Genomic DNA, 11,542 nt, shown 5'->3' with positions numbered 1-11,542 from the left:
TCTCCCTCCAATGGCCCTTTTCTGGTCTTAGAAGCTAATGTCTCTGGGTCGCCTACATTTGCTCCTCAGGGCAAAGTAGACTGATAATCTCCACAGTTACTAATCCGTGCATTTGTAAGAAGGTTGTCCAGGGCTGAGTAGTGGTTGGGAGAGAAAGCAGAGGGGAGGCGATGCAAGGCTTTGATTATTCTATTTTTTTAGGTGGTTTTCTTCCTTTTTTTTTTTTAAACTGTCTCCAGTGGTCCTAATACAGGTGTCCAGATGGGCCACCGAACCTGCCTGGGAAACTGTCTTCGCCTCTCTGGCCACCTTTCTTGGTGCCTTTTCCTTGGACTTACACCTCGGAGCCCTCCCGGGGATAAATGAGGCTGTTGACGCTGAAGCTATTGTAGAATGGGTTGGCGAAGTGGCTGCTCTGCCCGGGAAAGGGGTTGTAATAAGAGGAGGAAGAGGTAGATGAAGAGGAGGAGGAGTTGGAGGAGGAGGAGGAGGGTCGCTGGCTGTTGCCACTGCTGCTGTTGTTGTTCCCGCTGGGGCCCAGGTGCCCAGCCTCAGGTTGCGCTTCTGGGAGCGAGCTGTTGGGTGGGTAAACCCCTTGGAGGCTCCGTGGGTGCAGTTCCCCGGGCAGGCTACCTGCCAGCCCTAAGTGGCGACCACCCGGGAGCCCTCTCTGGTGGCTCACCCCGGCACTCAGGGCGCTGAGGCTCCCGAAGAAGGAGTTGAGGCACGGGGTGGAGGAGAACAAGGGGCCTCCGGGTGGTGAGGCGCTTCCCTTGACCTCGTCCGGAGGCTCTGGGGATGGGGAGGACCCCAGCAAGGAGTGAGGGCTGTTGTCCCCGGGCACCGACTTCCCTGCAGCTGCGGAACCAGGTGGTTGCCCTTCCTCCTGTCTGGGGGCCCCGCTCGCCATCACAGAGTTTGCGCCGGGCTCCGAACGGCGCTTCCGCTTGCGTCGGAAGTTCCCGTTGTCGAACATCTTCTCGCAGTTAGGGTCCAGAGTCCAGTAATTGCCTTTTCCTGTGGGCGTGAGGGAAGAGCCGGATCAGGAGGAATCCTTCCCCTCTCCCCACGGTCCCAATTTCCCCCCAAGCCTTGGGGTAAAGGCGTCCCACAATCTCCTTTGCCCCAGACGACTGGATAGCGCGCTCATTCCCACCTCTCTCTTTGAAGCTTCAGCCCTCAAACCCCGAATCAGGATGGCAAAAGGGCCCTTCAAGTCAGAACATGCTTTCCTCTTCTTTGCGGGACCTGACACTGTCCCAAGACAGTTGCTGTCACTTTTAAAAAAATGGTATTAAAGCACTTATTTTGTGTCAACCACCGTTCTAAACGCTGAGGTAGGTACAAGTCAATTCATACAGTTTCTGCCCCGTATGGCCTCAGTTCCCTCATCTGGAAAATGGGGATTAAGACTGTGGGCCCCCCGTGGGACAACCTGATCACCTTGTAACCTTCCCAGAGCTTAGAGTGGTACTTTGCACATAGTGAGCGCTTGATAAATGCCATTATTATTATTATTGTGTGCTGTGGGGATGGGAAAGAGGAGAATGAGGAGCAAGTAAGAGCATTGCAGTAGGGACCATTTAGGTGCCTCCCTCTTCATCCCACCCTTTTCCCCCAACACTAGTCATAAATATCCCCCATCCACACATACAAAAACCCAGAGTCAAGGTCTCATACATCCTGCTCGTGATAAGATCCCAGATTCTCCTTTTATGGTACTTGTTAAGTGTGTATCATGTGTCAGACTCTGTTCTCAGCGTTGGGACAATAATAATAATAACTATAGTATTTATTAAGCACTTACTATGTGCCAGGCACTGTATTAAGCGCTGGGCTAAATACAAGCTATTCAGGTTGGACCCAGTTCCGGTCCCATGTAGGGCTCACAGTCTCTATCCCCATTTTACAGGTGAGGTAACGGAAGCACAGACTGAGCCCTTTCCTTCCTCTCCCCTTCCTCATCCCCCCCCCACCCCGCCTTACCTCCTTCCCCTCCCCACAGCACCTGTATATATGTTTGCACATATTTATTACCCTATTTATTTATTTTACTTGTACATATGTATTCTATTTATTTTATTTTGTTAGTGTGTTTTGTTGTCTGTCTCCCCCTTCTAGACTGTAAGCCCGTTGTTGAGCAGGGACCGCCTCTAGATGTAGCCGACTTGGACTTCCCAAGTGCTTAGTCTAGTGCTCTGCACACAGTAAGCACTCCATAAATACGATTGAATGAATGAAAGTATGGATGATAGTATCACTATCTAAGTTGGAGGGAGAGCAGGTATCCCCATTTTAAAGGTGAGGAAACTGAGGCATGGAAGTGACTTGCCCAAGGTGTCACAGCAAGCAACTGGCAGAGCAGGGATTAGAACCCAGGTCCTCCTGAATCCCAGGTCCATGCTCTCTTCACTAGGCCACACTGCTTCTCATTCCTATCTTGTCACTTGTACCTTTCCCCTTCTGGTGCACGCTGAACAATAGAATCCTAAAATCTCTAGAACATGAAGAAACCTTGATATCTGGCCAATTTTCCCATCAGGAAATATCCCGCACACCTTTAGGTGTAGGGAGTCTGTACTGAGTGTCTAGAGAAGCAGCATGGCTCAGTGGAAAAAGCACGAGCTTGGGAGTCAGAGGTCATGGGTTCAAATCCCTGCTCAGCTGCTTGTCAGCTGTGTGACTTCGGGCAAGTCACTTAACTTCTCTGGGCCTCCGTTACCTCATCTGTAAAATGGGGATTAAGACTGTGAGCCCCATGCGGGACAACCTGATCACCTTGTATCCTCCCCAGCACTTAGAACAATGCTTTGCACATAGTAAGTGCTTAACTAATGTCATCATTATTTATTTATTATTATTTATTGGGTCTTGGCACTGTATTAGATGCTTTGAGATTTCCTAATATAGATATGGTTCCTGCTCTCTAGTTCACCATCTAATCTTCTTCAATATTCACCACTACCCTAACATGGATGGGCTCTGCCTTTCACCGACTCTTTTATCTGAACCAGTCGTGACCTAGGAAACCTATATATCACGTCGAATTCAGCTTCTTTCCCTTGTTCCTTCCCATCCTCCCTAGTTCAATAAGACCTGTTGGTTTTAGATACCTTTCTGCTCTTACACCTGCCACTGCCTAGACAATAGCCCTCCCACTCCCTTATAATAATGATAGCATTTATGAAGCGCTTACTATGTGCAAAGCACTGTTCTAAGCGCTGGGGAGGTTACAAGGTGCTCAGCAAGGGGGGCTCACAGTCTTAATCCCCATTTTACAGATGAGGTAACTGAGGCCCAGAGAAGTGAAATGACTTGCCCAAAGTCACACAGCTGACAATTGGAGGAGCTGGGATTTGAACCCATGACTTCTGACTCCAAAGCCCGTGCTCTTTCCACTGAGCCATGCTGCTTCGCTTCTCTTCTGCCCCTGAATATTTTACCTCCCCATTACACGGTGAAAATGTAACTTCGCCACCCATTTTAACATTTTTTGTGTAACCCCAAAAGGGTTAAGTACAGTGTTTATAGTGCGCCGATTCTTTTAGATCCTAGTTCAGAACCAAAGATGAAGGAACACAATTCCCCTTCGGCTTCAACTCAAGGCTGATATGGGATCAAGTCCATAAAGGACGTGTAGTTCAAAGACCAAAGTAAAAAAAAGAATCTTTCATCTGCTTCCTGCTGCAGGTCTTCAGCAACAGGGAATGGGTCTGTTTATTGTTGTATCTTACTCTCCCAAGCGCTCAGTACAGTGCTCTGCATACAGTAAGCGCTCCAATATGATTGAATAGAGGAACGAGCTCAGCCCAGGCTCCAGGATTTTCCTGGAAGCCCCACTTTTCTCAGGAATGTAGAGTACTCTATCCACTTTAGAATAAAGAACCCTCTTCCCTGAGGAGTAGTTCATCTTCACCCCTTTCTCTCCCAGTGTTCAGGTTGCCCTCACCGAAATGAAGGTGGTCTCCGGGTCTTGACCCTCATTCGCGTGGCTCAGTGGAAAGAGCACGAGTTTTGGAGTCAGAGGTCATGGGTTCAAATCCCCGCTCTACCAATTGTCAGCTGTGTGACTTTGGGCAAGTCACTTAACTTCTCTGTGCCTCAGTTACCTCATCTGTAAAATGGGGATTAAGACTGTGAGCCCCCCGTGGGACAGCTTGATCACCTTGTAACCTCCCTAGCGCTTAGAACAGTGCTTTGCACATAGTGCTTAATAAATGCCATTATTATTATTATTATTATTATTATTATTATTCCCCATACCTCCCCAAGATGAGTGGAGATCTTTTCCAGCAACAAATTGTCCTCATCCGGAGGAGTCTGCTAACCTAGCCCATCTCCCCACTTCAGCGCTCCCTATTCCTTCTCCACATCATCATCATCATCAATCGTATTTATTGAGTGCTTACTGTGTGCAGAGCACTGTACTAAGCGCTTGGGAAGTACAAGTTGGCAACATATAGAGACAGTCCCTACCCAACAGTGGGCTCCACATTTAATCTCCCTCCAATTGAGCCACCTCCTCCGCTGCCTCTCCAGCCTTCGTCCCTCTCCCCGGGGTAGGCAAGGCTGAGCCGGGAGATCTGAGTTCTAATCCCGACTCCGCCACTTGTCAGTGCTGTGCGTCCTTGGGCAAGTCCCTTCTCCATTCCTCAATGCTCAAAACAGGGATCTAATACTCCCCGCTTAAACTAAGAGGCTGGGGTCCAATCTGATCGTAGCTACCCTGGCACGCGGCAATGCTTAGCACATCGTAAGCGCTTTGCAGACCAATAATTGCTAGGAGTAGGATTCTCCCCTACCCTGCCTTCCTTCCACTCAAGGTCGGGCTTTGGACCTTCTCCTTTCTCCCTTTCCCAACTGCTCTCTGCAGCCTCCCATGCACCAGGCACAGTCTGGAAACTGTAAACTCCTTGTGGGCAGGGAATGAGACTAACAATGGTATTAGATTGCCCTCTCCCCAGCGCTTGGTCCAGTGCTCTGCACACCGTAAGTGCTCGAAGAGCACGGGTTTGGGAGTCAGAGGACGTGGGTTCTAATCCCAGCTCCACCACTTGTCTGCTGTGTGACTTTGGGCAAATCACTTCACTTCTCTGGGCCTGAGTTCCCTCTTCTGTAAAATGGGGATGAAGACTGTGAGCCCCACGTGGGGCAACCTGATTACCTTGTATCAATCAATCAATCAATCGTATTTATTGAGCGCTTACTATGTGCAGAGCACTGTACTAAGCGCTTGGGAAGTACAAATTGGCATCACATAGAGACAGTCCCTACCCGATAGTGGGCTCACAGTCTAAAAGGGGGAGACAGAGAACAGAACCAAACATACCAACAAAATAAAATAAGTAGGATAGAAATGTACAAGTAAAATAAATAAATAAATAAATAAACAGAGTAATAAATATGTACAACCATATATACATATATACAGGTGCTGTGGGGAGGGGAAGGCGGTAAGGCGGGGGGATGGAGAGGGGGACGAGGGGGAGAGGAAAGAAGGGGCTCAATCTGGGAAGGCCTCCTGGAGGAGGTGAGCTCTCAGCAGGGCCTTGAAGGGAGGAAGAGAGCTAGCTACCCCCAGTGCTTAGAACAGTGGCTGGCACATAGTAAGACCTTAAATACAGTCATTATTATTATTATTACTATTGAATGGGATTGACAGATGGATTGACGCCTTCCCCTCCTGTCCCTCCATGGGTGGCCCTCGCATTGATTAATTGATGGATCGATTGACGCCGTCCCCCTGTGGGTGGTCTGCCCCCAATCAATCGATGGATTGATCCACGCCTTTCCCTCCGTGGGTGGCCCGTGGTGGCCAAACTAACTCTCTTCCTCCCTTCAAAGCCCTACTGAGAGCTCACCTCCTCCAGGATGCCTTCCCAGAACAAGCCCTCCTTTTTCTTCTCCTCCTCCCCTCCCCATCGCCCCCCACCACCCTACCCCATTTCCCCTCCCCACAGAACTTGTGTATACTTGTACATATTTCTCTACTTATTTTATTAATGTGTATATAGCTATAATTCAGCGTGGCTCAGTGGAAAGAGCATGGGCTTTGGAGTCAGAGGTCATGTGTTCAAATCCCCGCTCTGCCAACTGCCAGCTGTGTGACTTTGGGCAAGTCAGTTGACTTCTCTGTGCCTCAGTTACCTCATCTGTAAAAAGGGGATTAAAACTGTGAGCCCCCCGTGGGACAACCTGATCACCTTGTAACCTCCCCAGTGCTTAGAACAGTGCTTTGCACATAGTAAGCGCTTTACAAATGCCATTATCATTATTATTATTATTATTATTATTCTATTTATTCTGATGGTATTGACACCTGTCGTCTTGGTTTGTTGTCTGTGTCCCCCTTCTCGACTGTGAGCCCATTGTTGGATAGGGACCGTCTCTATATGTTGCCGATTCCCAAGCTCTTAGTACAGTGCTGCGCACACAGTAATCGCTCAATAAATACGATTGAATGAATGGCCCACCCATTGATTGATGGTTGATTGGTGATTGATTGACGCCTTCCCCGGCAGTCCCCTTCCATCCCTCTGTGGGTGGTCTGTGCATTGACTAATCGATGGATTGATCGACGCCTTCCCCTCCTGTCCCTCCGTGGGTGGCCAGCCCATTGATAGACGATTGATTGGTGATTGATTGATGGATCAACACCTTCCCCTGCTGTCCCCACTGCCAAGCTAGTTCTCTTCCTCCCTTCAAATCCCTACTGAGAGCTCACCTCCTCCAGGAGGACTTCCCAGACTGAGCCCCCTTCTTCCTCTCCTCCTCCCCATCCCCTCACACCTTACACCTCCTTCCCCTCCCCACAACTTGTATATATATTTGTACAGATTTATTACTCTATTTTACTCGTACACATTTACTATTCTATTTTGTTAATGATGTACGTATAGCTTTAATTCTATTTGTTCTGACGGTTTTGACACCTGTCTCCATGTTTTGTTTTGTTGTCTGTCTCCCCCTTCTAGACTGTGAGCCCGTTGTTGAGTAGGGACCGCCTCTAGATGTAGCCGACTTGGACTTCCCAAGCGCTTAGTCCAGTGCTCTGCACATAGTAAGCGCTCAAATATGATGGAATGAATAGCTTTAAATCTATTTGTTCTGACGATTTTGATACCTGTCTCCATGTTTTGTTTTGTTGTCCGTCTCCCCCTTCTAGACTGTGGGCCTATTGTTGGGTAGGGACCGGCTCTAGATGTTGCCGACTTGGACTTCCGAAGCGCTTAGTCCAGTGCTCTGAACACAGTAAGCGCTCAATAAATACGATTGAACGAATGAACATGGAGCTCACATTCAAAGCAGCGTGGCTCGGTGGAAAGACCACGGGCTTGGGAGCCAGAGGTCATGGGTTCTAATCCCAGCTCTGCCACATGTCTGCTGTGTGACCTTGGGCACTCATTCATTCAATCGTATTTATTGAGCACTTACTGTGTGCAGAGCACTGTACTAAGCGCTTGGGAAGTACAAGTTGGCAACATATAGAGATGGTCCCTACCCAACAGTGGGCTCACAGTTTAGAAGGGGGAGACAGGCAACAAAACAAAACATATTAACAAAATAAAATAAATAGAATAAATGTACTAATAAAATAGAGTAATTAATACGTACAAACATATATACATATACCCAGGTGCTGTGGGGAGGGGAAGGAGGTAAGGTGGCGGGGATGGGGAAGGGAAGGAGGGGGCTCAGTCTGGGAAGGCCAGTCACTTGGGCAAGTCACTTAACTTCTTTGAGCCTCAGTTACCTCATCTGTAAAATGGGGATTAAGACTGTAAACCCCCCGTGGGACAACCTGATCCCCTTGTATTTCCCCCAGCGCTTAGAACAGTGCTTTGCACACAGATGCCATCAGTAATGAATTAAAGCAGGAGGGAGAACAGTTTCTTTGTATCTCCAGTTTAAAGGTTTGCTCATCTGTAAAATGGGGATTGACTGTGAGCCCCACGAGGGACAACCTGATCCCCCTCCAGCGCTTAGAACAGTGCTTTGCACATAGTAAGCTCTTAACACATACCATCATTAATGAATTAAAGCAGGAGGGAGAACAGTCTTTTTTTGTATCTCCAGTTTACAGGTGTGCTCATCTGTAAAATGGGGATTAAGACTGTGAGCCCCACATGGGACAACCTGATCCCCCCAGCGCTTACAACAGTGCTTTGCACATAGTAAGCGCTTAACAGATACCATCATTAATGAATTAAAGCAGGAGGGAGAACAGTTTTTTTGTATCTCCAGTTTGCAGGTGTGCTCATCTGTAAAAATGGGGATTAAGACTGTGAGCCCCACGTGGGACAACCTGATCCCCCTCCAGCGCTTAGGACGGTGCTTTGCACATAGTAAGCGCTTAACAGATACCATCATTAATGAATTAAAGCAGGAGGGAGAACAGTTTTTTTGTATCTCCAGTTTGCAGGTGTGCTCATCTGTAAAATGGGGATTAAGACTGTGAGCCCCACGTGGGACAACCTGATCCCCCTCCAGCGCTTAGGACGGTGCTTTGCACATAGTAAGCGCTTAACAGATGCCATCCTTAATTAAAGGAGGAGGGAGAACAGTTTTTTTTTTTTTTGTATCTCGGAGTGGGATTGAATGGCTGAATGCCCGCCCCTCTCCCCTCGTCTCCCGCCGCCCCAGCCCTCTCCCCCCTCCTCACCGGGGTCGTCCTCGTCGCGCGGGACCTTCTTGAAGCAATCGTTGAGCGACAGGTTGTGCCGGATGGAGTTCTGCCAGCCGGCCTTGCTGCGCTTATAGAAGGGGAAGCTGTCGGCCACGTACTGGTAGATGTGGCTGAGGGTCAGCTTGCGGTCGGGGGCGTTCTGGATGGCCATGGCGATCAGGGCCGAGTAAGAATAGGGGGGCCGCACCAGTTTCAGCAGCTCCTCCTGGCTGGCCAGCGACAGCCAGCCCAGCTCGCCCGCCCCGGGCGAGGGCGAGCCGGGGGCGGCCACGAAGGGGCGCGGGGGGAAGCCGGAGGGCGGCCCGGAGGAGGAGGAGGCCGAGGAGGAGGAGGAGGCCGGGCCCGGGGGGGCCGGCGGTAGGAACGGGGGCCCGGGCCCGGCCTGGGGGGGCGCCAGGTAGGGGGCGGGGGAGCCCCCGACCCCCCCGGCCCCGTTGAGCCACAGGTAGGGGTTGGTGGCGGGGGGCGTCCCGTAGTCCCCCAGGCCGTAGGTGGGGTGCAGGCTGGCCTGAGGGTAGACGCTGAGGTTCTCGCCCCCGCAGTAGAGGGCCATGTCGGGCGCAGGGCGCGGGTAGGGGGTCGCCGCGGCCGGGGGCGAGCGGGGCTGGCCTCGCCGCTGGCCTCTGAGCATCCCACCGGGACTGGCTACTACGGCGGGGCTGGCCTCGCCCCCTCCCACGCCCTTATAGCCTCCGCCCCGACCGGCCCCTCCCCCGGCCTGGGGGGTCCTTCTCTGCTCTGATTGGCCGAGCTCGCACCCCTCCCTGGGAGTGGGGGGCAGGGGGACATCCCCGTCTCTGCTCTGGTTGGCCGAGCTCGCACCCCTCCCTGGGAGTGGGGGGCAGAGGGGCGGCGCCTCCTCTGCTCTGATTGGCCGAGCTCGCCCCCCTCCCTGGGAGGGGGGGAGAGGGACATCCCCCGTCTCTGCTCTGATTGGCTGAGCTCGCCCCCCTCCCTGGGAGTGGGGGGTAGAGGGGCATCCCCGTCTCCGCTCTGATTGGCCGAGCTAGCACCCCTCCCTGGGAGCGGGGGGCAGAGGGGCATCCCCCGTCTCTGCTCTGATTGGCTGAGCTCGCACCCCTCCCTGGGAGTGAGGGGCAGAGGGGCGGCCCCTCCTTTGCTCTGATTGGCTGAGCTCGCACCCTTCCCCCCCGTTGGGGGGGGGGGCAGAGGGACATCCCCTTCTCTGCTCTGGCTGAGCTCGCACCCCTCCCTGGGAGTGGGGGGCCGAGGGGCGTCCTCTTCCCTGTTCTGATTGGCTGAGCTCGCACCCCTCCCTGGGAGCGGGGGGGGCAGAGGGACATCCCCTTCTCTGCTCTGATTGGCCGAGCTCGCCCCCCTCCCTGGGAGTGGGGAACAGAGGGGCGGCCCCTCCTTTGCTCTGATGGGCTGAGCTCGCACCCTTCATTCATTCAATCTTATTTATTAAGCGCTTACTGTGTGCACAGCACTGTACTAAGCCCTTAATAATAATGGCATTAATCAAGCGCTTACTATGCGCAAAGCACTGTTCTAAGCGCTGGGGAGGTTACAAAGTGATCAGGTTGTCCCACGGGGGGCTCACGGTCTTCATCCCCATTTTACAGATGAGGTAACCGAGGCCCAGAGAAGTGAAGTGACTTGCCCAAAGTCACCCAGCTGGCAAGTGGGGAGTCGGGATTTGAACCCAGGACCTCGGACTCCAAAGCCCGGGCTCTTTCCACTGAGCCACGCTGCTTCTCTAAAAATGCTTACGAGCCAGCGAGGAGTCGAACCTAGAATCTTCTGATCCGTAGTCAAACGCGTTATCCATTGCGCCACTGGCCCGCAGAGGGACATCCCCTCCTCTGCTCTGGCTGAGCTCGCACCCCTCCCTGGGAGTGGGGGGCCGAGGGGCGTCCTTTTCGCTGTTCTGATTGGCTGAGCTCGCACCCCTCTTTGGGGGGTGAGGGGTAGAGGGACATCCCCTTCCCTGTTCTGATTGGCTGAGCTCGCACCCTTCCCCTCCCCCGGGAGTGGGGGGCAGAGGGGCATCCCCTTCCCTTCTCTGGCCAAACTCGCACCCTTCCCCCCGGGAATGGGGGGCAGTGGCTCAGTGGAAAGAGCCCGGGCTTGGGAATCAGAGGTCTTGGGTTCTAATCCCGACTCCGATACGTCAGCTCTGTGACTTTGAGTCAGTCACCTCACTTCTCTGGGCCTCAGTTACCTCATTTGTAAAATGGGGATGAAGACTGTGAGCCCCACGTGGGACAACCTGATGACCTTGTATCTCCCCCAGCGCTTAGAACAGGGCTTGGCACATAGTAAGCGCTTAACAAATATTATTATTATTATTATTATTATTATTATTATATCCCCTTCCCTGCTTTGATTGGCTAAGCCCTTACCCTTCCCCTCCCCCGGGAGTGGGGGGCAGAGGGGCATCCCCTTCCCTCCTCTGATTGGCCAAGCCCTTATCATCATCAATCGTATTTATTGAGCGCTTACTATGTGCAGAGCACTGTACTAAGCGCTTATTATCCTTCCCCTACCCCGGGAGTGGGGAGCAATGGCTCAGTGGAAAGAGCCCGGGTTTGGGAATCAGAGGTCGTGGGTTCTAATCCCAACTCCGACACGTCAGCTTTGTGACTTTGAGTCAGCCACTTCACTTCTCTGGGCCTCAGTTACCTCATTTGTAAAATGGGGATGAAGACTGTGAGCCCCACGTGGGACAACCTGGTGACCTTGTATCTCCTCCAGCGCTTAGAACAGGGCTTGGCACATAGTAAGCGCTTAACAAATATTATCATTATTATTATTATTACTATATCCCCTTCCCTGCTTTGATTGGCTAAGCCCTTACCCTTCCTCCCCCGGGAGTGGGGGGCAGAGGGGCAT

General features: G+C 52.0%; 1 protein-coding gene and 1 non-coding gene across 2 annotated transcripts; both read right to left on the bottom strand.

The window, feature by feature from the left end:
• Positions 1-212: 212 nt before the first annotated feature.
• Positions 213-10,478, bottom strand: FOXI3 (forkhead box I3). The gene is made up of 4 exons (XM_038751956.1): positions 10,421-10,478; positions 8,663-9,514; positions 631-1,017; positions 213-564 (listed from the first exon to the last, which is right to left on the bottom strand). Exons 1-4 carry the CDS (start codon positions 10,476-10,478, stop codon positions 335-337), a joined length of 1,527 nt encoding a protein of 508 aa, XP_038607884.1. The 3' UTR covers positions 213-334.
• TRNAR-ACG lies at positions 10,420-10,492 on the bottom strand. The gene has a single exon. It is a non-coding gene; the product is annotated as a tRNA-Arg (tRNA).
• Positions 10,493-11,542: the final 1,050 nt, after the last annotated feature.

This window comes from Tachyglossus aculeatus, chromosome 10, assembly GCF_015852505.1.
Source record: "Tachyglossus aculeatus isolate mTacAcu1 chromosome 10, mTacAcu1.pri, whole genome shotgun sequence".
NCBI classification, from domain to species: domain Eukaryota; kingdom Metazoa; phylum Chordata; class Mammalia; order Monotremata; family Tachyglossidae; genus Tachyglossus; species Tachyglossus aculeatus.
The sequence above is the reverse complement of the archived record's forward strand: the minus strand, read 5'-3'. Positions and strand labels throughout refer to the sequence as shown.

Bases quoted from the DNA above. Each gene is read 5' to 3' on its own strand.
- FOXI3 (XM_038751956.1), bottom strand. From the start codon at position 10,478: ATGGATAACGCGTTTGACTACGGATCAGAAGATTCTAGGTTCGACTCC. The intron at 9,515-10,420 runs GTAAGCATTTTT...CCCCACTCCCAG, and splicing joins GTTCGACTCCTCGCTGGCTC to GGAGGGGTGCGAGCTCGGCC. The intron at 1,018-8,662 runs GTGAGGAGGGGG...TCACGCCCACAG, and splicing joins GCGCGACGAGGACGACCCCG to GAAAAGGCAATTACTGGACT.